The sequence below is a fragment of the Microtus pennsylvanicus genome, chromosome 4 (assembly GCF_037038515.1).
Source record: "Microtus pennsylvanicus isolate mMicPen1 chromosome 4, mMicPen1.hap1, whole genome shotgun sequence".
NCBI classification, from domain to species: domain Eukaryota; kingdom Metazoa; phylum Chordata; class Mammalia; order Rodentia; family Cricetidae; genus Microtus; species Microtus pennsylvanicus.
Window position 1 is genome coordinate 50,428,370 of NC_134582.1, and position 27,979 is coordinate 50,456,348.

At 40.0% G+C, this 27,979-nt stretch overlaps 1 protein-coding gene across 4 annotated transcripts in view; it reads right to left on the reverse strand.

Moving 5' to 3' along the window:
- Nucleotides 1-27,979, reverse strand: part of Wdr33 (WD repeat domain 33) — a 106,835-nt gene that overhangs the window by 20,737 nt on the left and 58,119 nt on the right. For 2 of the 4 annotated variants that reach the window (XM_075969070.1, XM_075969071.1), the window contains exons 8-13: nucleotides 8,844-8,970; nucleotides 7,240-7,394; nucleotides 7,065-7,143; nucleotides 5,968-6,078; nucleotides 727-821; nucleotides 59-145 (exon numbers count right to left, since the gene is read on the reverse strand). In XM_075969070.1, the coding sequence (XP_075825185.1) occupies nucleotides 59-145; nucleotides 727-821; nucleotides 5,968-6,078; nucleotides 7,065-7,143; nucleotides 7,240-7,394; nucleotides 8,844-8,970 (654 nt within the window). Of the gene's footprint in view, nucleotides 1-58; nucleotides 146-726; nucleotides 822-5,967; nucleotides 6,079-7,064; nucleotides 7,144-7,239; nucleotides 7,395-8,843; nucleotides 8,971-11,511; nucleotides 11,535-27,979 lie in introns of those variants that run through there. The other 2 variants (XM_075969072.1, XM_075969073.1) reach the window with 2 other exon arrangements.

Sequence of the window (27,979 nt, forward strand, 5' to 3'; positions counted from 1 at the left end):
ATAAGAGAGGTTTACAAAACCTTATAAAAATGAAATGAATAAACATAGCTGCCCTTACCCATCTGTTCTTGCTCCATAGCTAACTTCAGTTGTTCTGGGATTCCCATCCCTGGGATCACTGCCAGGCTATTGGGTTCCAGGTCATCTGAAAATAATATACCCATCATCAACAGAGAGCTTCATAGTGTCCCCTATAAACGATGTTTTATAAAAATAAGTAATAAAATAAGTATAAAAATAAGTAATAAAAAAATCACTGGGAGCAGTAGCACACCTTTAATTACAGCATTCAGAAGACAGAGGCAGCAGATCTCCATGAGTTCAAGACCAGCATAGACTATAGAGCAATAGTTAAGTCAGTTAAGTTAGCCAGGAATACACAGTGAGACCATGTCTCCAAACAAAACAAAACAAAAATGCAAACAAACAAGAAGACCCAGGCGATATTGCTGGTGACTTATAAATCAATAAACTATAAAATTAAAACTAAAGCTGGGTGAGCTGATACAAATCTTTTAATCCCAGCACCTGGGAGGCAGAAACAGGCAATCTCTGATTAAATTATTTGGTAGTTGGATTATTTGATATGAGGATTGAAAGGAGAGCATGAAGCACTGGATCACTTAGCTACTCCCTTGCCCTAAACTAGTTTTGTATGAGTCTTCTAACACTTAAGTTTATAATGGAATATCATGAGACTTCAAAGGACAAATATGCAGATCTTACCATACTCTACTCCATCTTCAGACATGCCAGGTAAAAGGTTCAGATTATATCGATCTCGCATTTTATCACCTGGCCGGTTTCGAGTCCAGAATTTGCTGATGAAATAAAAATAATGGGAGAAAGAGGAGCATGGTTTCAGTGTTTTCTCTGGGCAAAATAGTTCAAATCAAGTTTTAAAAATACTGTTCTTTAAAATATTTTAATTGTGGAAAGAGCATTTTAAATCAGAATGCAAAGCAAAACCTAAACGAGTAAAGTTAATGTTTAACTCCATCTCTTTAGTATAATACCCTATGCCAATCACTACAAAAACAGCAGATTAAAAGCTGTAACTCAGAAGTAAGAGTCAGGACAAGAAATAATATACTCAGGCTGTGTATGACAGGACACCCTGTAATCCCAGCTCTCTGGAGGCAGATATAGGAAGAGTAAAAACTCAAAGTCGTTTTCTTAATAATAATCAAAGTATAACTGCAGAGCTTCCCTTTCTTATCATATGTCAGTAATAAAACATGTTCAGTGTTAGGAAATAATGAAAACAAGCACACGGAGAAGGAAGGATCAACCTTTTAGGTTGGTATCTGCACTTTTCCTCTTACACCTGAGTATGCGCACAGTCACCTAATTATCCTTCTACAGTGACAATGCTTATTGATTTCAACAACAAATAAACTTAGTATTATGGACATGTGAGTCACGTCATTGAATTAATTACACTCTAGCAGTGGAGACTAGAAATCAGAGAGAGAAAACAAAACCATCAGAAACACAAAAAGAATGGTAAAAAGGCAGAAAATTATGGGAAAAGAAAGGGTAGGAAGTAAAGAGAGAATAAAGAAGTTCAAGTGAGATCTACAAAATCTTTCACAAAAGCAAATACCAGCAATAGCTACCAACTAGCCCTTCCTGGCATGCCATCAGAGGAACAGTGAGCTAGACAGACACTGAGAGGGCTGCAGAGCGTGTGACCGGGGGAGGGTTACATTCGGGGTAGACACTCCAAAGGGACAACATTGGCTGTGGAGACTTCAAGGAAAGTGTAGTGTGGGAACCTAACGCCGAGGTTCGCCTAGTTCAGCAACAACACGGAAACATGGGGCCTGTCCGAAATCTGGCACAACGTAGCCAAATGTAACAAGTATTTCCAGAAAGACTTGAACTTTGTCAAAAGCAGCTCAAATCTGTTTGGGAAGAAAACACCCACAACAAATGTAAATGCAAGCAGAATGTGTGGAAAGTTAATCTCTATGTAGCAGAGAGAAGAGGATAACTAGCAGGTGGAGGTGTGCAAAATGAGGGATGTCTCAGACTGGGAACCTCCTACAGAAGGCTGAGTCAAACACAGAAACACTTTTGTGGTTTTGGTTTTGCTGTTGATTTATCAAGGTCTCCCTGTGTAGCTCTGATTGGTTTGGTCCCAAACTCACAGAAATACACCTGTCTTTGCCTCCTGGAGGACTGAGATTATAGGCATACCCCTACCATCAGCAGAGATCTAACCTTTTGAATTAGTTACTGAGACCAGCAGCTCACTCTCCAGCTGAAGAGCCAGCTACAAAAACAAAAAAAAACCAAAGGGCAGGATAGGGAAAACCAGTCAATCCAGTTAGGAAAAAATATTGACTGATGTATTTTTTCCCATTTCCTTTGACTTATTCATTGTGGTGGAAGAAAATCACTTGATTCTAATTAATATGCAAATATTAATATAATAGATTAAAGGAGGCCTTTTTTTTTTTTTTGGTTTTTTCGAGACAGGGTTTCTCTGTGGTTTTGGAGCCTGTCCTGGAACTAGCTCTTGTAGACCAGGCTAGTCTCAAACTCACAGAGATCTGCCTGCCTCTGCCTCCCGAGTGCTGGGATTAAAGGCGTGCACCACCACCACCCGGCCTAAAGGAGGCCATTTAAATACTTGCCCAATCCTAATTTCTATACAACCTTCAGTAGTTTGAACCAGGTTCAACTCAAGCTCTGATATTTGAACACTTAGTTCAGAGCTGACAGCCCATTTGGGAAGTGAAGGTGGTGCAGCCTTGCCAGAAGAAGCATGTCATTGGAAATAATATAGATTTTGCCCGGTTCCCCTTCTCTGCTTCATGCTTGTAATTGAGGATGCGACCTTTTGGCTTCCGGCTCTGGCCTTCATGCCTGTCACTTGCTGTCATGCTTCTGCCTTGCTATGATGTACTCCTAACTCTCTGGAATTATAATTCAGAATAAATTCTGTCCTCCTTAAGGTGCCTTTGGTCATGGTGTTTTGTCACAGCAAGAGAAAAGTATCAATTAACACACTATCTCAGTATCACAGTAGCAACCCTGATATCCAGGAAAACATGGAATGAAATATTTCAAGCCTTGAAAATAAACTCCATGCCAAACTAAAGAACACACTGAGTGAATACACATCCATCACACACACATAGCTTTAACTGTCAATGACACAAACCGAAGTACACCTGGGAAGAAATACCTTCAAATGAAGAACTATTAGATTGGCCTGTAAACATGTCTGTGGTGCATTTTATTGATTATTAATTGATGATGTAGGAGGGAGGCCTCGCCCACTGTTGGCAATACCATACTCTCTAAACCTCCTAACCCAAAAGAAGCTGAGCAGGAACCTGAGAGCAAGGAAGTGAGCAGTGTGCTCCACGGTCTCTGCTCCCAGTCCCTCCCCAACTTTCTCAGTAACACAGTGTGACCCAGGAGCTGTCAGGTGACACAGTGATAACAGTGACAGAAATGCAAACACCAGGACAATGTCCAAAGTGGCTTCATCCCAGGAATATGACTGAATCAACACATGCAAATCAATAAATGCTACACAATACGTAAAAAAATTAAAGACAGAAGTCACATGATCAACAGCTGTAGAAAAGACCTCTAACAAAGTTCAATATTACTTCATGATAAAAGCCCTGAAGAAAGTAGGACTAGAAGGAAGGATATATTCCTCAATATAATAAAAAAAAAATTATATGACAAATATACAGTCAATATTATAGTAAATGGGAAAAAGCTATAACTATCTTTCCTAAAATCTAAAATGAGAGAAGGAAGCCGGGCAATGATGGTGCACGCCTTTAATCCCAGCACTCAGGAGGCAGAGGCAGGAAGATCTCTGTGAGTTCGAGACCAGCCTGGTCTACAGAGCTAGTTCCAGGACAGGCTCCAAAGCCACAGAGAAACCCTGTCTCGAAAAACAAAAAAAAAAAAAAAAAAAACAAAAATAAAATAAAATAAAATGAGAGAAGGGTACTCATTTCCTCCCCTTTCATTCAAATAATGCTGAAAGTCTTAACTAGAACATACAAGGGAACAAAATAAAAGTGACAGAAATAGGAAAAGAAGTCTAGTTATTCCTATTGGCTGATGACATGCATATATTTAATAGATCCCGAAAGACCCCTACCTGAGAATTCTTAACCTAGATAAATATTTTAAATAAAGCAAAAGGATATGAAAGCAATCTTCAAAAGTAGAACTTTCTGAGAAAGAACTCTATAAAAATAGTTACAACAGATTCAAAACAAACAAACAAACATGGCAGCCCATATCTATAATCCAAGTACCTGGGAGATGAGGTATCAAGATCAAAGTTTAAGGCTTCCTTGGCTACACAGTGAGCTCAAGACCAGCCTGGGATACGAGACCTTGTCTTTTAAAAGAAGAAGATGAAAACTAACAAACAAGATGAAGGACCTCTACAATGAAAACTTTAAAACACTGACAAAAGAAATTGAAGAACTTAGCAAATTGAAATTCCTATGCTCATGGGCTAATAGCATACATACTGTGATGTCAAAAATGATTCGCAGGTTCACCGAGTCCCTCAAAATTCCAGTGGTTTTCTACACAGTAATTAAAAGGGGGAAGGAGTTCTAAAACTCATATGAAAACAGAAATAAAAAGAAATAAAACAACAATTCAAAAAAAAAGAGCGCCAATTATTCTTTAACAGAAAGAATAATACTGGGGGGGGGGGGGCTGGAGAGATGGCTCAGTGGTTAAGAGCTTTGCCTGCTCTTCCAAAGGTCCTGAGTTCAATTCCCAGCAACCACATGTGTTCACAACCATCTGTAATGAGATTTGGTGCCCTTTTCTGGAGTGCAGGGATACATGCAGGCAGAACACTGAACACGTAATAAATCAATCTTTATAAAAAAAAATAATAATAATACTGGAAGTAGTTGATCTCAAATTATACTACAGACCCAATGTTAACAAAACTACATGGTACTGGTTCAAAAATAGATATATAGACCTGTTAACTAGAATAGAGAACTCAGAAATAAACCAACAGGTTATATCCACTTAATTTTTTAAAAAGATTTACTTATTTATTTTATGTATATAAGTGGCTGCTCCACCTGCATGTATAACGTTATGTCAGAAGAGGGTATCGGATTTGAGTAGAGATGGTTGTGAACCACCATGTGGTTGCTGGAAATTGAACTCAGGACCTCGGGAAGAGCAGCCGGTACTCTTAACAGCTGAGCCATCTCTACAGACCCTATATTCACTTAATATCTTAACAAAGGTGCCAAAAACATACACCAGAAAAATGATAATTCAAGAAAATGTGCCGAGACAGGGTGGTGGTGGCACATGCCTTTAATCCCAGCACTCTGGAGGCAGAGGCAGAGGATCTTTGTGAGTTCGAGGCCAACCTGGTCTATAAAGCTAGTTCCAGGACAGCCAGGGCAGTTACACAAAGAAATCGTGACTCAAAAAACAAAAACAAACAAACAAACAAAAAACCCAAACAAACAAAAAGAAAAAAAAGAAAAAGGGAGTGCTGAGAAACTAAGTCTCTATGTTCAGTGAAAAAGAGGAACTACTAAGAACAAAGATTAGTCACATATAAGAATGAATATGAAACCCATTTATTTGCATGCCTACCACCCCCCAATACTGTCTCTAAATTAATTTTAAAGATAATTTGAACTGTCTGGGGGTGGTGGCACACACTTTTAATAGCAGCACTCAGGAGGCAGAGACAGACAGATCTCTGAGTTCAAAGCCAGCCTGGTATATACAGTTCCAGGATAGCCAGGGATACACAGTGAAACCCTGTCTCAGGAAAAATAAAAAAAAAACAAACCTGAACTATAAACACACACACTATATATATATATATTTATATATACAAACACACACACACACACACACACACACACACATATTTCCTACTACTCCCTGAGTACAGACATTTCTTCCTATCCTCAGTATGGTACTTACCTGGTATGGTCATTTGAGCCTGAGCAGAGAATATGTCCAAGAGGGTGCCAAGCCAAACTCCAGATCATTCCTTCATGAGCCATCTCCATCCCACCTACTTCCTTCTCTACCCTGCAAGAACACAAATGAAAAATACCATTGAACCAAAATTACCAAGAAATCACCTAAAACAAACAAAAAAAAAACCATACAAACAAAAGAATATTAAAAACATCAAAAACAAAACAAAAAGTTATCTTTAGTATTTAAAAAAACCTCTCATCTCTTATTTTGAACTTTTCAGTGCCATGTGTTCCACTAGTCTTTCAGCAGTAAATTCTTTCAGTCAAATATAAAAGAGCCATAGAAAATCACGCTTCATAAATTATTTCAACTAAAAAAATCTATTTTATTCTTCTATAATGATTTCTACATCCAAAAACACAAGTGTTGTCTTTTTTTACTTCAAGCTAGTCTCTGATAAAGGACACATTTGCACATAAAAAATGCAAAATTTGATCATATTTATATAAATTTGAGAACTCTTCACAAACATATTCCTCCTTGACGTCACTTTCAACACAGTATTGCAAACATCACAGTGCATGATTTGGAGGTCAGTTCAAAACAGACTTTTTAATCTAAACTGAATGTCTTAATGTGTGTGCGATGTGTTTATATATGTGTGACGTGTGTATGGTGTGTGCATATGATGACACCCAAGGGAAGTCATAGTGAACTTTCAGGCGTCAGTTTTCTCCTTCCACCATGGGTTCCAAGAACATGATGAAATCAGGGTGGCCGGCCTGCACAGCAAATGCTTCACATCCGTTGAGCATCTCACTAGCCCTAGATCATACTCATCTGCATCTCTTAGTACGTTATTTGTCGCAAGTCTGCCATGAAGGACCCTGTCTTCATACTTGGAGAAGTCCAAGTCACATATAATGGCCACAGGCAGGTGCTTCTAGAAAACTCCAATGGAGCTGGGCTTTAAAACATGCCAGTCCCCAGCCACCAGAATTTCCCTAGCTGAGGGCCCACTCTGCTGCCGTACAATTTGGGAATGTGTGTACAGGCAAACATCAGCACTTCTCCACACAGTAGATGGTACATACCCAACATGCCAGAATAACAAAGAACCATCAGACCCTCCACTGGCAAAAAGCCCTTCGTGAACAGGATGCCAGGCTACAGCTGCAAATCAAAAATACCGAGAAAGATTAAATGATTACAACATGTGATGGCTGCAAGAAGAGTCTCCCAAACGAGAAACACATCCCAGCCACAGACCTGTGGCTTCCTTCTTATGACCTCGGAACACTTGAAGCTCTTCTTTCAGGTTTCGGATATCAAAAAGCTTACAGAGATGGTCACGTGATGCTGTCAGGAGCCAGTTGCCATTGAGATTTAATTTCACTTCCATCACGGTGTTCTTATGGGCGTGACTAGAAACAAAGCACAGAGAGTACGCCACATCAGGACACAAAGCAGCATCACTTCATCAGCAAGGTCCTTTTGTTGAAAGGTCCTTTTTGTTGAAAGCACGCGGATAACGATGAAAGGTGTGGCCTGGTAGTAATAGAGTATGTGACTATAACCAGATAAGATCACATTTATTGTTTGTTTTGTTTTTCAAGACAGGGTTTCTTTGTAGCTTTGGAGCCTGTCCTGGAAAAGCTCTTGTAGACCAGGCTGGCCTCGAACTCACAGAGATCCGCCTGCCTCTGCCTCCGGAGTGCTGGGGTTAAAGGCGTGCGCCACCACCACCCTGCGTAAGATCACATTTAAAAACACTAGAAAACTCTTGTCAATGCCAAGTGGCATACAACTTTAATCCTATCACTTGGGAGGCAGGGGCAAGGCAGACCTCTCTAAGTTCATGGTCAGGTTGGTCTACACAGGTTCCAGAACAGCTATGGCTACATAGAAAGGCCTTGTCTCAAAAAGGAGGAGAGAAAGAAGGAAGAAGATGGAGAAGACAAAGTATGGAAGTAGGCACTAGTTTACAGATGATTTGAGGGTAAATTTTAATGAAAGGTAATGCTTTGTCCCAGGGCCTGCATAACGTTTATATCCAAGGGTTCATAATGTACTGCGTATGTCACGTCTAACAGCAGCCTTGCCTTAACTAATTTGAACTGTGGGTGTTTCATTTCCAATTAGGGCCAGGATAAGGCATCCATGTGCACCAAAATAATATATTCATGTAACGGTAACAATTACAAATGATGCCAAGAAGAAACATAGCTACATAAGTAAGCAAGTCTCCTTCGGGGGAGGACAGAGATGGGGAAGAGATGCGAGATGGGTGGGGACAGAGAGGGAAAAAAAGAGCAAACAGGGGGAAGAAGGAAGGAGAAGAAAGGAAACGGAGGGGGTAGAGAGGGAGAGAAGGCATAAAAGAAAACAAAGGAGAGGGAGAAAGAGAAAGGGACAAGGGAAGGAGAGAGAGAAAATGGGGAGAGAAAGATGACAGGAAAGGGGGAAGCAAGAAAGGGGAAAAGAAGGGTGTGAGAGGGAGATGGAAGAACAGGCACAAAAATGGAGACACATCTTTGTATCTAGATGGAGTAGCCAGGGAAAGCTGGGCCATGGCTAGGAAGAGGCAAAGGCACTAAAACTATAAGTGATGGAGTACTCTGAGGAAACAGAGACAACAGTAGGAACCTCATCTTCCTCTCAGTCCTGTAGGCTAACCCAGTAAAATTTAGGTCTGTAGCAGAGCAAATATCATCTTCCTTCACTAGAGATATAGAGATAAGTCATAATTAACAAAACATCCAAAGACTGAAGTCCATTGTGGCCAAACCACAGGAGAAAGCTAAAAGTTAAGTAATGCAGGCTGCCTTTGGTCCCTCTTCTTCAAGGGACAAGGCAGGGTTCCTATCACTTACAGTGTTGCAAGACTCTGCCCAGTCTTGGGATCCCAGAACTTGATAGGCTGCTGGCTATCTTTACTTCCTGAAACGACTAACCCTTTGGTTGGATGCCAGTCTACACACTTCACATCAGCACCGTGACCTGTTGGGAAACACGTCAGAACAAAATCTCATTGGTCGGATGCATTGCAAGCGGGGCTCCATTCTAAATGACAAAAGTAGGAAGTTGCTTAGCGTTGGTTGTCTAGGGGTCTGCTGGACCCAGGGTCAGCATGCCTTGGCTGCTACTGTACTCAGTCAGCTCTCTCCTCTGGAAACTACATGCATCCTGCTCACCCACCTGCTGGCAGGTCAGTCAAGGCTTCTTGGAAAATGCACTGTGCAGGCTTTTCAAGCATTTAATGCTGGTTATTTCAGTTCTAAGAGTCAACCTGCCCTGTTCAGCTTCATGTTGCTTCTTCACGACAGTCTGGGTAGTCCTAAGCCACTACCCCTTTCTAACCAGGAAGACAGTAACCATATTCCAGGTTTCTTACTATTATTTCCTGAAGTACTTGGGGAGAAACATGTCTGACTGGTTCACATGAGATAAATATGTGAAAACAAAGAAATGCTATTAAAAATTACAGATGTGAAAAACCAGACTGAACAAGGCAAAGAAATGTTTATGGTTTTGGAAAGGCCATACTGTACAGAGTCAAAGAGTATTTATGTAGTAAATGCATTAAAACGTAGGTGCAGAGTGAGAACTTTTCAAATAGCTCCTTCACCTGGAGCAAATCCACGACTTGGAAATGTCAAGTGAGAAAGGAAAAGGAGGAATGAACAAAGATAAAAAAGAATCGAGGAAGGGAGAGATGGTCAAGACACAGGAAGTGATCTACAATTGTCCAGAAGGCAAAGTTTATTTACCATGTATACCACATGGGTTTGAGCTCAGAACAGTTCTCCCTGCCCCCCTCTCCCAAGGTAGGTGGGGAGGGATGCACCAAGAAAGCACACGTCCTGTGATCTCATCCTATGTTGATGCAGTTTGTTTCTAAACGTTCTTGAATAAGGTTCAAGCATATTCCAAAACACCGCCCATACAGCACAGTAGTACTCAAAGAGTGTAATTAACTCAATGACGTGACTCACATGTCCATAATACTAAGTTTATTTGTTGTTGAAATCAATAAGCATTGTCACTGTAGAAGGATAATTAGGTGACTGTGCGCATACTTAGGTGTAAGAGGAAAAGTGCAGATACCAACCTAAAAGGTTGATCCTTCCTTCTCCATGTGCTTGTTGTTTTTATTATTTCCTAACACTGAACATGTTTTATTACTGACATATGATAAGAAAGGGAAGCTCTGCAGTTATACTTTGATTATTATTAAGAAAAAGAAGTGTGGGCCAGTAAGATGGATCATTGGGTAAAGACACTTGTCACCAAGCCAGAAGTGTTCTGTCCCTGGAACCCACATGGTAGAAGGAACCAATCCCCCAAAGTTGTCTTCTGACCTCCATACATGCACCCCTTCCCAACATATAAACAGGGGTAGACACACAACATAATTTAAAATGTAATTTTTAATAAAGTAAAAAGGACTGGTATAGACAGAAATCTTTAATAAACGGGGGGAAAAAAGGACTGGTATGTCTGGAGCATGGTGGTGCACGACTACAATCTCATCATTTGGGAGGTGGAGGCAGAGAGGAGCTCAGAGCCAACCTGAGACTGTGCTACATGAGACCCTGCCTCAGAAACATTAAGGTCAGGGGCCCAGAGCAGTGGCACAAGCTTTTAATCCCAGGCAGAGGCAGGCTAGCCTGCTCTACATAGAGAATCCCAGACTAACCAAGGCTACATAGTGAGATGCTATTTCAAATCAAACAAAACAGGGTCAGGGAGATGGCTCTGAGCTCAGAGGCTCAGTGCCCATATAAAAGCTAGGGCAGCACTATGCAACTGTAACTTTAACAGCTAGTGAGAGATCCCGGAAGAATGGCTGGCCAGCGAATCAGGCCAGAAAGGTGAGGTCCAGATTCAATTACAGACTCTGTCCCAAAATATATGGTGAAAAGTGACTGAAAAGGGCTAGCCCAATGTCAACCTCTAATAACCTCCATATGTGCCCACACGGGCATGTGTGCCCTCCAGAAATGAGAGCACCACCACATATACAGAGACAGAAAAAAAGAATCAGGATATATGAAACCATGTGGTCCTCCTAACCTGCCTGATGAGTCTAACATGCACAGGGAATATAAAATTTAGGTGCCATTTCCATCTAAAACTATAACGTACAGCTATGTATATGTATGAATTTCGAAAATCAAACAGGAGTTTATGCAAAAGCAATATTGGTCCTTAACCACTGAGTCATAAGCTCTCTAGTTGCTGTTTTTAAAAACTTTTTTAAAAACCAGTAATTTGCTGGGCAGTAGTAGCTCATAGCTCATGGCTTTAACCCAAGTGGTGCAGCAGTCAGGAGGCAGGGGCTGGTGGGTCTCTGTAAGTTCCAGGCCAATTTGGTCTATAGTGAATTCCAAGTCAGTCATGGCTATTTAGAGAGGAGACTCTGCCCCAAATAAAGAATGAAATTAATTAATTATAAAAATGGAGAAAAATAAATCTAGTTGGAGAAACAAACACAAATTTACCTTCCTGTTCAGTTCTACACGCATGAAGACATCTGAAGGGTGGAGCCTAGCAGACAGGAACTAGAATGGGGAGACAATTCATCCTTTAGTCTTAATACTATATTTGAGGCACCTATTTTGTTAGCTTTGTTTTTTTTTTAATTAAAAACATTTTTAGAGTGTTTTTGTGTGCTGGAAGGCTCGGCTGTTGAAGGCAGAGGCTGGCAATAGAGGTCTGCCTCTATCACTGTCCACCTCAGTTTTTTGAGCCAGGGTCTTCCTTTCAGCTACACGAGTAGAACTGTCTGTCCCCAACCCCTAGAGTGTTGGAGTTGCAGGTGCATGGCACACACACCATTTCCAGAGTTAGGAGATCCACATTCAGGTCTTCACGCTTGCACAGCAAGCACTTTACCCTCTGAGCCCTCTTCCCAGCCCCACTATAATCAGAATACAAATAAATTGGGGCTAGAGAGGCGACTCGGCATCTAAGGGCACTGGCTGCTCTTCCAGATGACCTGGGTTTAATTCCCAGTAACCACGTGGTTGCTCATAACCATCTGTAGCCGCAATTCCAGGGGATCCAATGCATTCTTCTGTTCTTCATGAGCACCAGGCACGAACAGGAACATAATACATAAACATGCAGGCAAAAGACACATACACATAATAATTGTAAAAATAAAAGTAACTTAAGTAACATGTGCGGCCTACTAACATTTGTGGCCTAAAAAGACACAGATGGGACAGACACACGGGGACGGTCGGACACACAGACACACATGGTGGCAAGTATGCCTATAATCCCACCCACAAGCCCAGCACATGAAGGTTGAAGCAGAAGGGTCTTGAGTTCAAAATGAGTCTGGGTTACATACTGAGTTCCAGAAAACAAAACTAAATAAAAAATATACATCTGAGCCGGGCGGTGGTGGCACACGCCTTTAATCCCAGCACTCGGGAGGCAGAGGCAGGCGGATCTCTGTGAGTTTGAGACCAGCCTGGTCTACAAGAGCTAGTTCCAGGACAGGCTCCAAAACCACAGAGAAACCCTGTCTCGAAAAACCAAAAAAAAAAAAAAAAACCAAAGACTTCACTATGTAAACGGAATTATCTCTAATATCCCAAATATCCAATATCTAAAATTGATTATGTACCAGCATACCCAAGCATCAAATTCTATACTATGAAGTCTGGTTTTGCTTACAAAATTACTAAAAATATTATACAATTACTACCATATTATATGCAGAAAAATATTTGTTTAGATTTGGGTTACTAGCCCTACGATCGATCACTCATTTTACACAATAACTCAGGATCTATAGTGCTTTGTGAATATCTAATATTGAGGGCAAAAGTCATTTTAAAAAGTCTACTAAGTCAGGCAGTGGTGGCACATGCCTTTAACTCCAGCACTTAGGAGGCAGCTGCAGGATAGTCAGGGTTGTTACACAGAGAAACCCTGTCTTAAAAAACCAAACCAAATCAAATGAAAACAAAACAACAAGAAAAAAAAGTGTACTAAATTTACTAAGTAACAATGGATCACCTCTGGAAAGTAGGTATGAAATCACTATTATGTTGTGTGGGTTTTTTTACCTATGTGTATACATGTGTCCATGTGTGTACATGTCTGCAAAGTCAGAAGGGGGTGTCAGATGCCCTGGAGCTGAGTTAATGGTGGTTGGGAACTAACCAGTGTGGTGTTGGCAACACAGAAACTCCTGAAGAGCAACATGTCTTCTTCCCATTCAGCCATTTCTCTTGCCCCTACCATTTTTATTTTTAAATGACAGAGAGAAGAAGAAGGGAGTAAGAAAAATGAACCAGGCTGGCATAAAAGCAAGTTGATATGAAACTTATTCTTTTATTTAGTGTTTCAGTATGTTGCCCAGGCTAAGTCCTCTGCCCTCAGCCTCCAGAGGGTTGCTGAGCGAGGTTTGATAACAACTCCTACTTCCTTCTTCAGGAGAGAGAAAACTTCCAATTTCCTGACAAAAAACATTTCAAGCAGGGTGGTAGTAGCACACACCTTTAAACCCAGTACTTGGGAACCAAAGGCAGTAGGATCTCTGAGAGTTGGAGGCCAGCCTGGTGTACAGAGTGAGTTCCAGGACAGCTGGGGTCACATAGAAAGAAACCCAATCTCAAAAAACAGGAAGGAAGGAAGGAAGGAAGGAAGGAAGGAAGGAAGGAAGGAAGGAAGGAAGGAAGGAAGGAAGGAAGGAAGGAAGGAAGGAGATGGAAGGAGAGGGGGATGAAGAAAGAAAAGAAAAGGGAAGGGGGAAGGGAAGGAAGAAGGGAAGGGAGAAGGGAAGGGAAGGGAAGGGAAGGGAGAAGGGAGAAAGGAATTCAAATGAGAACATGAGATGACTTAGCAGTACTTGCCCCAAGTCTGATGACCTAGAACCCATATGGTGAAATAAAATGACTTACTCATGAAAACTGTCCTTTGCCCTCCACATGCGCACACGCACTCACACACACAGTAAGTGAATGTGAAAAATAGCAGCAAGACTACCACAGATTTATCCTAAGAAAATAAATTAAGATTTTTTTTTAAAAATTTAAACACAGTCAGATAGAATAGCATACACCTGAAGTCCTAGTTATTTGGAAGCTGAAGCAGAAGGATCACTGAAGTCCAGAACTTCAAAGTCAGTATAATTCTGTCTCAAAAAGGGAGACAAACCCCACAGCAAAACAAAAAGAACACTTTTAGATGACATAATAGGAAATACGTTTTAGAAATAGAATAAGTTTTGTCATAGTTCCCAAATTTAAATCATATTACCAAGATGAAAGATTTTAGAAACAAAGAAAAAGGCTCATGAAAGCTAGCAACAGGCTAGGAGATGGCTCAGAAGTTAAGAGTGCTTGTCAACAGCATAAGCCTGATGATGCCCTGAACTAAATTCCCAGCACACAGGAGAAAGAAGAGAACGAACTACCAAAAGTTGTCCTACGATCTCCACATATACTGTGGCACATTCACTACAGTCTTATATATGAACATCATACACAGCAGAAGTAATGTTTGCCTAATTTAATAAAGACAAATAAAACAACATTCATGAACTTCAAATGTTATAGGGTGATTCTAAGAGTAAACCTGGTTATATAAATGTAGATACACACTTGGGAGGCAAAGGCAGGCAGAACTCTTGAGTTCTAGGCCAGCTTAGTCTACACAGTGAATTCTAGGAGAACCAGGGCTATATAGAGAGATTTTGTCTAAAATAAACAAAGAGAGAAGCAGAAAATTGAATAGGGGCAGTGAAACAAGTTAAAGGTGTTCTAGTCATGTTTTCTATAGTGTGATATTGGGGTTCTGCAAATGAATAATATGGAGTAAATTTTGTGCACAGCTTTCTTGGTATGGCTTTAATATAAGCAGAAAAGTGTAGTGGCTCATAGCTGTTATCCCAGCACTTGGGAGGCTGAGGTAGCAGGATCTTCAGAAAACAGTTTGGGCTATTTAGAGATTCTGGTTGGGTGGTAGTAGTACACGCCTTTAATCCCAGCACTTGGGAGGCAGAGGCAGGTGGATCTCTGAGTTCGAGACCATCCTGGTCTACAGAGCGAGTGCCAGGACAGGCTCCAAGGCTACACAGAGAAATCCTGTGTCAGAAAAAAAGAAAAGAGAAAAAAGAGAAAGATTCTGTATGGGGGTTTGGGGGGTCAGGGGCATAAAACAAGGAAAGTAAAGAGAGGGAAGGACCACTACTGAATGTTACTCAGGTAACACTCCTAGCACCAAGTCCCACATTAGCAAAACCCATGCAGCACTGTTATGCGTTGGTCAGAGGCTCCTCTGTAACAGTGAGACAACAAACTAGTACAACTCAGAGGCACCTAGCCTCAGCATGACAAATCCTCCGGTAGCAATTGTGCCCGCAGAAGCGTACGAGGCACTGTGTCCAGACGTTTACTGCTTGTAGCTTGTCTGAATTGACAAGGCTGAAATCACATGCCTGTGAACCAAGGAAGGTTGCCTAGGGGAATCAGGATAAACTCAAATAATGCAACTTTTGAAACTAAAGTGGAAATATGGGTTTTTAGTGCTGAAATTTTCTGTATATTGGACACAGTGCGAATATTTGACAAAATTCATAGAACTGTATACCTAAAATGAATATTACCTTATGCAAGTGTACTGCAGTAAGCCAGGCTTTAAATAAATACAGGCAGAGCCAGTGAGAAGGACCAGTGGGTAAATGTTCTTGCCCCAAACCTCAGGGACTCACATGGGGGAGATATCTACTCCTAACAAGCTGTCATGCTTGTTACTCCTAACAACCTCTCTACACATGCATCCAGCCAACTTCCCACCCTAACTAAATATATAGGCTGAAACGCCAGATGCAGTATGGTTCCAGGTAACCAAAGGAAAGTTTAATTAGTAATAATCTTTTAGGAAAACTTTGCTGGGTGTACATTTAAAGTCACACATTACGCTTCCTTTGGCACTTGAGATTTCCGGCCACAGGTTCCTTCCTATTACTTTGACCTCACCTCTACTCAAAACTCGGCTTATAATCAATCCAGTTATCTTCATTTGCCCACACCGAGCTAAGCAGGCCTGTGAGCCCAGGCAAAGGAGCCTCAGTCCTCAGTAAGAAGCTCACGCTTAATTTAATTTCAAGAACACGTGGGAACTGACAAGATACAGCTAAAACTCATCAACTTATACAAAATCACCAGAAAAAGAATATAAATTAATAAACAAATAGTTTACTGACCTCAAACTTCAACTCTAAAAATCCCTCACATTATGGCTAGGGAAATGGCTCAGCCAGTAAAATACCTACCAACTCAAGCATAGGCACCTGAGTTTGAATGCTCAGCACCAATGTAAAAGTAAGCATGGTAGCATGACTGTAACCTTGTGCTGGGCAGAGACAAGGACAGCTCACTGGGCAGACAGTCTAGCCAGCTGGAGGTGATCAAGTTCAGCAAAAAACCCTGCCTAAAACAACCAAGGTGAAGAGCAATAGAGGAGGACACCAGGCATTGACCTGTCTCCTACATATGTACCTCTTACTTAATTTTTTTTTAAAAAAAATCATTGTATTAAACTTGATTGCTAATTATTTTTTTCTTTTATTTGGTTGATGGTTTTGGGGTTTTTGATTTGTTTTGTTTTGTTCATGGGTTTGTTTGTTTTGAGACAAACGTCTCTCTGTGTAGACCAGGTTGGCCTTAAACTCTCAGAGATCCTCCCGAATCTGCCTCCTGAGTACTGGGACTAAAGACATGAACCATCACATCCAGCATGATAATTTCATTTTTGAAAGAACAAAATTTCAGAAATTATTCAACACTCTTTGTATCCCCAGACATAAAAATTATAAAATAAAATAGCATTTGCCCTGTTAAAGGAGTTAACACTAACTCAGGCAGCTCCCACACAGTCTAAAGAACATATGGCACTGAATAACATTTTTAGGACTAACAACTTCTTGCTGTTGGAAAGGACTTCTAAAAGTAGCAAGGTGGCACACACCTTTAATCACAGCACCCAGGAGAAAGAGGAGGCAGATCTCGGAGTTTGAGTCCAATCGTCTACAGAGTGAGTACCAGGGCTACACAGAGAAATCCTGTCTTGAAAACCAAAACAAATAAAAACACAACTTTTTTTTTTTTAAAAAAAAAAGGTTGAAACACTGGACAATAATCAGCTTGCCTTTAAGACGCTAACGGCCTGCCACAGGTGAGCGTGGGATGGCACAGCAGGTGAAGTACTTGCTGTGCAAGTCTGAGAACCCAAATCCAACCTCAGATGTCACATGCTAGGAGAACCAACGCCCACAAACTGTCCTCTGGCCTCCTCCACACAGGTCTGTCAGGTGAACTGTGGTCCTATAGGGGACCAACAAGAGTCCCCAAGTGGAATGTGACAGACACATCCAGTCCTTCAGAGGAAGAAACCAGGCGAGAGGGTTCTGAGTCTAGGATGACTAGGACAGTCACAGTATTTAACCTTTTTATTCAGATTACAAGTGCACATGGAAAATATGGTGGGAGAAAAGAGGTGCAATTGCAAAACTGCAAAATATATATTGTCTATAAGTCTGTATGGAACTCCCTCTAAATACAAATACTTAAAGACTTAACCTATATGGTCTAATACATATGAATGGGCACACGCACATGGTTCTTGGGCTGAGGATGTTGCCTGCTTGGCAGGTGCGAGCATTGGCTTCGATCCTCAGCATGGCACAAAACCTGGTGTGGTCATACACACTTGTGATCAGTGTGGATCTCAGGAGGATAAGGATTGCACAGATGACCTGAGTTTCAGGATATGTTGCCCTCTATAAAAGGAAGGTTACTTTAAACAATATTTAGAAGAAAAAGTTCTAAGTCTAACCGAATGTTTAAGCTTTAACAGATAAGGCTAGACATTTACACCAGAGGAAACTTCCCATAGATTCCTAATACAGAGGTGTGCTGTGAAGACTTGAAGCCAAAATGACTTGATACAGAATGTCCTTGATGTTTCCCTTGTTTCCATGAAATTTACTATAACCTTTGTGACTGCATTTTCCCAGGACCTCCTCCCTTATCCACAACCCCATTCAGATCATGGGACCTGCCATCCCACACAGGTTAACAGCCTTGACTTAACATGGTACATAGGACCCAAGGCTTGGTAAACAGTCCAAAAACCAATTCATGTGTTTTATTTGAAGGTTAGAAGTAATGTCCATTTTCCCATTTTATTTTTCCTGCATCAGGTCATTATAGGAACAAATATTAAGAAGAATATACATGACTTACAAAAACACCAGTTTTTCTAATACAGAGAGAAAAAAGGCAAACTATGAATTCAATTACCATTTTGTACAATATTAATAGTTAAGAAACTGTCACTCAGAAATGTGTTAAACATTAACAGCAAACTCAGGCTTACTGCCAGCTGTAGAAACATAAAATGTAACATCAATTTAAGTGTAAGCAAAGCCATGATCCACAGGCTAGACACTTCCAAAGACCAGAAGACTCAAGAACTAGGAAATTTAAGGAGCGAAAGTAATTGTGAACTGGTCAATGAGTACGGGGTTTGTTCTAAGTTTATATCCCCATTTTGCAAAATCATTCTTAAGGTATCCAATAACAAGATCACCTGAGAATGACTGCGAACTGTAAGCTTGTCATCCAAATCAAAAAGATTACATCAGAGACAAACTATAGAAGTCAAAGTGAATTTCAAAGTGGGCACACTTCTAGGCAGGTTTTCATAGGGTGTGTTCCAAGCAACATCACACAGATTCACAGGCAATGATGAAGTTTTTAAAAGGACAAGTTTGTTTGTTTTTTTTCCCCTCCACACCTCAGAACTTCAGTGCTTGCAACATATATTATAAATATGTGGGGAAAATTGGTAGTTTTTCCTCATTGCATTGCCACATTTACCACAAAACCAATTTGAGAAATTTGAAATGCTAGCTCACTATGTTGTCTGATAAGAAAGTGGACACATTCAGACAAGGAAGAAAGAAGGGCCTTAACCATTATTTGTAATGTGTATTTATTCAAAATGAAATCAGAATATGGCAAAATGTAACGATTTAATTAAACCTAAATACTAATGCAGAAATACTGAACAAACCTCTAACAGTTTTCAAATGTATGATGTGCAACCAATACAAAAACTCAGACCCAACGGAATAAAAAAGGAGATATAGCACAGACCTTATAAATCCTACTTAAGTCACACTTGTATAAACAGTGAATTGGTTTCTACAGTTTTCTACTAACTGTATGTTTACATGGAAAATTCCCAAAGGCAGACCTAAAGGAAACTGCTAAGTAGCTTAGAAAGTGAAGTTAGCTTATATAATTTATAAGCTAATACAATGTAACATCCTGAGCACTTCTAATATCAGAGTGAATTATTGCACATATGGTAAAATATATATGTGAGTCCAACAAAACCATACAGGCATAAACTCTGCTCAAATCTAAATGTCAGACAGCTGCTAGTTGTGTATGCAGTGTGCAGAGAAAGTGAACAAAGGGTACAATTTCCACTCAAGCAGAGAAAAGCCTTGAGGATTTTCCAAGGAGGCTGACACAACAGGAAACATTAAGCCTTTACAACTACCACCTAACAATGCTTAGAATGTCTATTAGTCTTCTAGATTCTTCAATTACTACTGAGAAACAATTTTTTTTTTCTAAGACGGAGTTTCTCTGTGTAACAGTCCTAGCTGTCAGGGAACTTGCTCTGTAGACCAGGATGGCCTTGAAATCATAGAGATTCTCCTGCCTCTGTTTCCTGAGTGCTGGGATTAAAGGCATGCACCACCACTGCCTGGCAAGAAACATGTTTGTTTTGTCCCAACCCTTTTTTAAAAGTTAAAAACAGGTCTAAATGTGATTATAGAGAATCTTCATCAAAGATTACAGAGAAAGAATGTAACAACTTAGTGTTCTTCAATGCTCTGCTTTCCCAATGCTTAGATTAACACCAGGGTCAGACTGAGGAGCAGTCAAGTCGTCATTTTCATCAGCCATTTAAGAGATACTGTCTTCCATATATGTAGAAAGCAATGTGAAGTTCTTTAGAAAAATGGGTCTACTGAGATATGTCTATGTGTATGTGCACAAGTGAATAATATCTCTAACAAACATTTCCACAGACATAACTACATCAGGATGCAAAAAGTCCTTATTTGAAAAGGTACAAAGATCCTGAGTTCCTTGCTCGTGATCTTTGTACCTTTTCAAATAAGGACTTTTTGAGAACTCAAGAACAATCGCGGTGGGTTTTTGATCCTACTGCACGTACTGGCTTTGGGGGAGCCTAGGCAGTTTGGATGCTCACCTTAGGAGACCTGGATAGAGGTGGGCGGTCCTTGGGCTTCCCACAGGTCAGGGAACCCTGATTGCTCTTCGAGCAGATGAGGGAGGGTGACTTGATCGGGGGAGGGGGAGGGAAATGGGAGTTGGTTGCGGGGAGGAGGCAGAAATCCTTAATAAATAAATAAATTAAAAAAATAAAATAAAATAAAGAAAAGGTACAAAGATGTAAATACTAATAGAACATTTACAGGATTGATGGTGGGGGCATGAGCATGCATGCCCTGAAACTTATGAATTAAAAGCAGGATAATCAGCTACATACCATGTCTGCCAGCCTGAGTTCAAAATCGGGAATAGGGAGGCACACACACAGATACACACACTACACTTTTCATTCCAGCATTCAGGAAGCAGAAACAGGCAGATTTCTATGAATTTGAGGACAAGGTGGTCTTTATAGAAAGTTCCAAACCAGGATTGGAGAGATGGCTCAGAGGTTAAGAGCATTGCCTGCTCTTCCAAAGATCCTGAGTTCAATTCCCAGCAACCACATGGTGGCTCACAACCATCTGTAATGAAATTTGGTGTCCTCTTCTGGCCTGCAGGCATACACACAGACAGAATATTGTATACATAGTAAATAAATAAATATTTTAAAAAAAGTTCCAAACCAGTCATGGCAATACATGAGACCCTGATTCCAAAAAAGAAAAGAAAAAGATGACCAGAAGTCTGGCAGTAACAAGGTTAGCACCAAGTACATGTGTACATCTTACTGTTCTCAGGAAGGTGAGGTAGGAACAACATTTGAACTGAGAGCTTAAGGCCGGCCTGGGTAATATTTTGAGACATTTCTCTTAAAACATGGGAGTAGCCAAGCAAAGCCGTCTCAATGCTGAAGTAACAATATTTACTAGCACAGGTAACCAGGGTCAAGAATAAACTGGAGGCACGACTGAAACATCTTATAAAAGAAGAATAAGAACAAAATTAATTGATACTTTCAGGTAAGTCTTCCTCCCAAAAGTAAGATAGAGAGGTGAATTGGCTCATTTTCAGTTGGTCAGAATAAAGACTACATTTTTTTTAACTGTCCTAAGTTTAGGTACATAAAAACAACACATAATCCTGGCTGGGTATTTCATTAACCTCATGGCCATCATCACTACTCCCAGTATCAACTGTAACTAGCATTTTTTGTAATGATATCTGCATCTCAAAGAAAAGTAAGAAAAGGTGTGACAAAAAAGTCAACAAGGTCACATGAATCCTCAAATACTAATGGAAGCAGACACTGTGCTATCTCCTAAGTGTAACTTATTACCCTAATGAGAGAAGACACCTACTGTACAATGTCCTACTTTCCACCCTAAGGCTTGCTTTCTTTTTTCCTTTTTTTAATGAAACGTGTATTTATTTACTATTTATACAGTGTTCTGCCTTCATGTATTCCTGCAGGCCAAAAGAGGGCACCAGCTCTCATTGTAGATGGTTGTGAGCCACCATGTGGTTGCTGGGAATTGAACTCAGGACCTTTGGAAGAGCAGGCAGTGCTCTTAGCCACTGAGCCATCTCTCCAGCCCCAGGCTCTTTTTCTTAAGCACAAATAAGGATTCTGAGTTGACACATAATCCACCTGGATCTTCACAATTATCCTCATTCACAAAAAGCAGAAATGAGAAAACTTCTATGAGAGATTATTATATACTACTTAGTTTCCATCGTATTAAAAGTACCTTAATAAACACACATACTGGTTAAATAACTGAACATATATACTAGAGCAGAGTGGAATCTCCCAGGAGTACTTCAGGTACTTACTGTACTCTCAAGGAGGCTAAGAATACATAGATTGTTGAGTGGAAGCTGTGTAGCATGACTTCATTCTAACGGTGGAGTGTAGAGAAGGGACAGAACCAATGGTAGTATCAAGTCATAGCAACAGTATGCATTCTTGACAATGAGATCAAAACAGCACCTATGTTCTTCCCCAATAAGAACTCTCAAGTCTAATCACAAGGAAGTACCTGATAAATTCCAGTTAATGGATGGGTTACAAATTACAATGAAATCATTCAGAAATACACACTCCAAGACAATGGGGAAAATCCTGCAAGTACTGAGATGGAGAAACAAAGCTCTGAGCTGACTGTGATGGTATAGGCCTCTAATCCCAGCACTCCCGAGGTACACAGAGGAGCACAGCAAGCCTGCTCTACACAGTGAGTTCCAGGCCATCCAAGGCTACACAGTGACACCTGTCTCAGAAAACAAATAAAAAGGCTTTGCATCTAGAATTCCCAAGCATGGCATGAAACAAAAACCTTAGAAACTTTTTAAGGTTTTGCTTCTTCTTTTCTCCCTCCCTCTTTCTCCACTGTAGCCCAGGCTACACTGGAATAATCCTGCCTCAGCCTTGCATGTGCTGTTATTGCAGGCTTGAACTTCTTGTTCTTTATCAAATAAATACTGACAAACCCAGGGATCAAAAATGTTTATTAAGTCCAGGAGGTAGTGCATGCCTTTATTTTTTAAATTTACTTATTATGTATAGAGTATTCTGTCTGCATGCCATAAGAGGAACCTGAATTAGAGATGGTGGTGAGTCACCATATGGTCCGGGAACTGAACTCAGGACCTCTTAACATCTGGCCATCTCTCCAGCCCCAGTGCATGCCTTTAATCCCAGCATTTTAGAGACTGAGTTCAAGGCCAGCCGGGTCTACAGAGGGGGTTTCAGAATAGCCAGGGCTACAGAGAAACCCCGTCTTTAAAAAAACAAGAAAAATAGGGGCTGGAGAGATGGCTCAGAGGTTAAGAGCATTGCCTGCTCTTCCAAAGGTCCTGAGTTCAATTCCCAGCAACCACATGGTGGCTCACAACCATCTGTAATGAAGCCTGGTGCCCTCTTCTGGACTACAGGCATACATGCAGACAGAATATTGTATACATAATAAAATAAATATTTAAAAAAAAAACAAAAAAAAAACAAGAAAAATAGAGAGGAAAGGGGAGGGGGTGGATAGTATATAAAAATTTTTATTCAATGCCAACAGTGTGGGCCAGGTGTAGTAGTACACACCTTTAATGCCAGCACTTGAGAGGCAGAGGCAGGTAGAGCCTTTTAAGTTTCAAGGCCAGTCAGGGCTACTCAGTGAGATTTGTCTAAAAACAAAACAAAATGAACTACGTGGGCTAAGAATGTTTTAGCTCAGTGGCAGATTGCTTGCCTACCAGATGAGGTCATAGATTCAATTCCCAATAGCACAAAATAAAAAACTATTCTTTATCAAACAGATCATCTGAGTAGTATCCAGGATGAATCACGGGAATTTCTAAGTACAACTATCAGTAATTCCCTTGCTCAGTATAGGAATAACACACTTGTAGTACCAGTATTCAAAACCGAAATAAAAAAAGAAGAGCTCCAGTTTGAGTTCAGCTACACAGATTCTAAGTAAAAGGGAAAGGGGCCAGACAATGGCTCAGCAGTTAGGAACACTTTAGACTGGAAAGGGCCCAGGTTGAATTCCTAGCACCCACAGCATGGTTCATAATCATCCCTAACTCCAGTTCTGAGGGGTCCATCTCCCTCTTCCAACCTCCTCCAGAATCAGGCATGTACCTAGGGTACACACATAGACAAAACATTTATACACATAAAATTCCAAAAAGTAAGTGCTTGTCAAGTAAACAGAGTAACTGTAAAAGGTGGAATAATGAGCTAGAGGTGCTCAGCAGTTATGAGCAATTATTACTTTTCCAGAGGACCTGGGTCTGGTTCCCAGAACCCACATGGTGGGTCACACCTGTCTGTAACCCCCATCCGGGGATCGGATGCCTCCTCACTCCCTCAGGCACCAGACACAGACAGTACACACATACATATAAGCAAAACACTCATACCAATAAAATAAATATAAAAATAGAAACTTTAAAAAAAATTAGAACAATTAAATAATTTGAAGTCAATAAAAGTATATTTTAATATAGTTTAATTCCAATAGGTACTTGTGTTCAGTACTCAAACCCTATACAATAGGTAATAGTCAAAAACTTAAAAAAGAAAAACAAAAAACCAATCATGCTTATATAGCTCAGATGACATGGTACTAGTTATGTCCTTATTCAATTTACTGAACCTTTTGCAAGCCTTAATACTGGCACATGTAAAATGGAGAATACTATACAAATAGTAGATTATTTCAGAAACTAAATAAAATACATGAAGCACTTAGCATCATGCTAGATTCTAAATGTTCAATAAATAAGAGTTTTTGTTTTGACTGAATCTGTCCTGAAGAAGCTCACTATGGGACTGTTTCAACAGACCTAGATATCCAAGAACTGTTGTCACTGGGTAAAGTACAGGAGGCACAAAATGACCTGATGGTTCTTTCCCAAAAGAAATCCCTTAAATTTTGTTTTCAAATGATCCCTGAAAATAATAACATTAGTAATTCTCAACATCCCAGACTGCACAAGCAAGCCTCGGTTTGGTTTCCAACACACTTATGCATATGTACACACATAGCACACATGTGTTCAAAATTGCAAACAATACTCTTAGTACTATAGATTCTACTAGATTAAAATGTCATCTCCAATACTAAAAAGACATCAACCAATCCCTTTACGTTTATGGTATAAATGTGTTGTAGATTTTCTTTACATCATTTTCTCTATTTTAAAGAATAATAAGACATTTCAGAGGGTGTATGAAAAGTAATAATAGGTGTAACTCATGAGTCTTTAATTAATCACTTACCTCTAAATCTTTCAACGTCATGGAGAACCTTAAACCTAACTATTTAAGTTAAGGCTGGGGAATAGCTCAGTAGTGGAGTGTCTGCTATGTAGTGAGTATGAGAAACCCAGATTAAAATCTACACACACACCAGGCATTGATGGTGCACACCTGAATTCCAGCACTCAGGACAAAGAGGCGGGTAGATCTCTGTTGAGTTCAAGGTCAACCTGGTCTACAAAGTGAGTTCCAATCCAAGGCTACACAGAGAAACCCTGTCTCAAAATAAATCATTTAAGAAAGAAAAGAAAAAAGAAAAGAAAAAAGAAAGGAAAGAAAGGAAAAGAAAGAAAGAAAGAAAGAAAGAAAGAAAGAAAGAAAGAAAGAAAGAAAGAAAGAAAGAAAGGGAGAACTGAGCTTGATGTAGTGGTATATGCCTGTAGTTCCAGCTACATGGAAGGTTCAAACAGAAGGATCACTTGCGTTTGGAAGTTCTGACTGTAGAGTACTATGTCAATCAGGTATCAGCACAATAACTCAGAAGTGAAGAACACCCAGGTTGCCTAACAAAGAATCAGCCTAGGACAAGAAATGGAAAAATAAGCCCGACATATTGATATATGCCTTTAATCCCAGCATCTGGAAAGCTGATATATCTCCATGAGTTTGAAGCTAGCCTGGTCTACATATAGTTCCAGGACAGCCAGAGCTACTTAGTAAGACCCTGCCTTCAAAAACAACATTAAAAAAAAAAAACCAAAAAAACAAAAAACATAAAAACAAAAACATAAAAAAAGGCAGGAAGAATATTATGCAATATGCTAGAAACTGATTGAAAGAAATGGAATCAAGATCTCAATGCAAAGTAAACTAACAGCAGACACAAGCAATATTCTCAGTTACAGTCAATGGTAAAAAATGATGACTCAGTGAGTGGATAAAGTGCATGCCTCTAAGCCTGACAATTTGAGCTCAGACGCACATGGCGGAAGAACAAAACCAACTCCTCCAAGGTATCCTCCGACCTTCGCATGTGCACCAGGCACACAGACACAACAAATGTAAACTCAAGTAAAAATGTATCAAAGGCTCTGTGTTTAGTGGTAGTCCAATGACAAGGGCTGAGGTATAGCACAGAATTCTCCATAGGGTACCCTGTCCAGGAAGCCATTCCTGATTTCATTTCAAGTTTAATAAAACAGCTATCTTTAGCTATTGCCAGACAACTGTTTTATTAGCAAAGTTAAGAGTAAACTAGAAAAATACAAAAGAATACGGTAGCATAAAGTTTATAAAAAATGCCGTAATATGGACCATGATGAACGGAAAGGGGAATGAAGAAAAGAGAAAAAAAAAGGCAGTTGGTATTCAGCCTAATAATAAACTAAAGCAATTCCACATCAGACTGTAACACACTTTCCTCACTACACATATACCACAATGAGGTCTAAGCTCCAGGAAACAGTGAACCTAACTCCAAAAGAAAGACAAGATAACTAATCAATTTTATCAGTCAAAAGAAGCTACTATTCAAATATAGGATCAACTGAGGATTTTACAAGTTTGAGAAAGGTTGAGCAGAAAGAGCAAAAGGAAAAAGCTAAGTGGCTCTAAGAAGAATAAATGGAAATATCAGAAGTAGTCAAACAACATATGCTTCGCGAGTTTCCAGAGATTTTAGTCACTAAAGGCAAATTTACTGAGCTGAGGGGTGGCTCAGTGGTAGACTAGCTGCCTAGCATGCTCAAGGTCCTGGGTACATTCACAGAAAGATAGAAAAAAGGAGGAGGTAATAAGAGGCAGAGAAGAATAAAACAGACCACTAAGAAAAAATGAAACTTAGAAAACTAAAGATTGCCAGATGTGTTGAGTAACAGACTCAACATCTGTCTGCTAAGAATTCCATAATATACAGAGAAAAGGAAACAATGAAGAAAAAATACTCAAATGAAATAAAGATCACCAATTTTAAATGAGTCCAAAAAGCTGAAGTTTAGAGTATTTTCATCTAAACAAAAATAGTGACTAAAAGGGCACAGAACGGCTGGCTGCAGAGATGTGTGGTGCTTAACAGAACCTGCTGCTCTTCCAAGGGTGTGCACGCGCACACACACGTATTTTTATCAAAGTGTGTCCAAATGTCGAAGGAAGACCTATTTTACATACTAAGTACTATGCCAGCTAGAATTACAGTGAGATTCTGTCTCAAAAATAAAGGGGGTAGGGGGACAAACTAAGAGACAAAAACCAGGAGGCTCAAAGTAGCATCTAACTTCTTGTCAGGAAAACTGCTAATTTTCTGAGGGAACCTGGCATGGTGACTAAGCCTATAAAACCAGCATTTGGAAGGCAGAGACAGGCAGAACTGGATCTCTGAATTCCAGGCCAGCATTGTCTGAACAGCCAGCCAGCTAAGGCCAGTCAGACCATTAAGACATGAGACTATCTTAACAAACAAACATTACATTAAATTCTCAAATAAAAACATTTTTAAAAAAATTTTAAATTCCTAGACAGGCAGCGATGACACATGTCTTCTTTAATGTCAGCACTTGGGAGGCAGAGGTAGTTGGATCTCTATGAGTTCAGGGCCAGAGTCTGGTCTACATAACTAGTTCTAGGGCAGTCAGGACTACACAGAGAAACTTTGTCTCAGAAAAAAAAAAATTAAAAAATAATTAATTTATGAGGGAAAAGTTATACCCTACTGGAGAGATGAGGCTAGCCAGGACTATATAATGCGGCTGCTGTCTCAACAAACAAACAAATAGAATCACTATTACATATTCAAAGAACAAAAACATTTTTTAAAAATTTAAAATTTCTTGAGGGAAAAGCTCTTTTTACACCCTACTGGAGAGGCAGCTGAGCAGTCAAGGACACTGGCTGTTCTTCACAGGATCTGGATTTGATTCCCAGCACTGGCAATGGTGACTCACATTGTCTAAGTCCAGCTCCAGTAGAT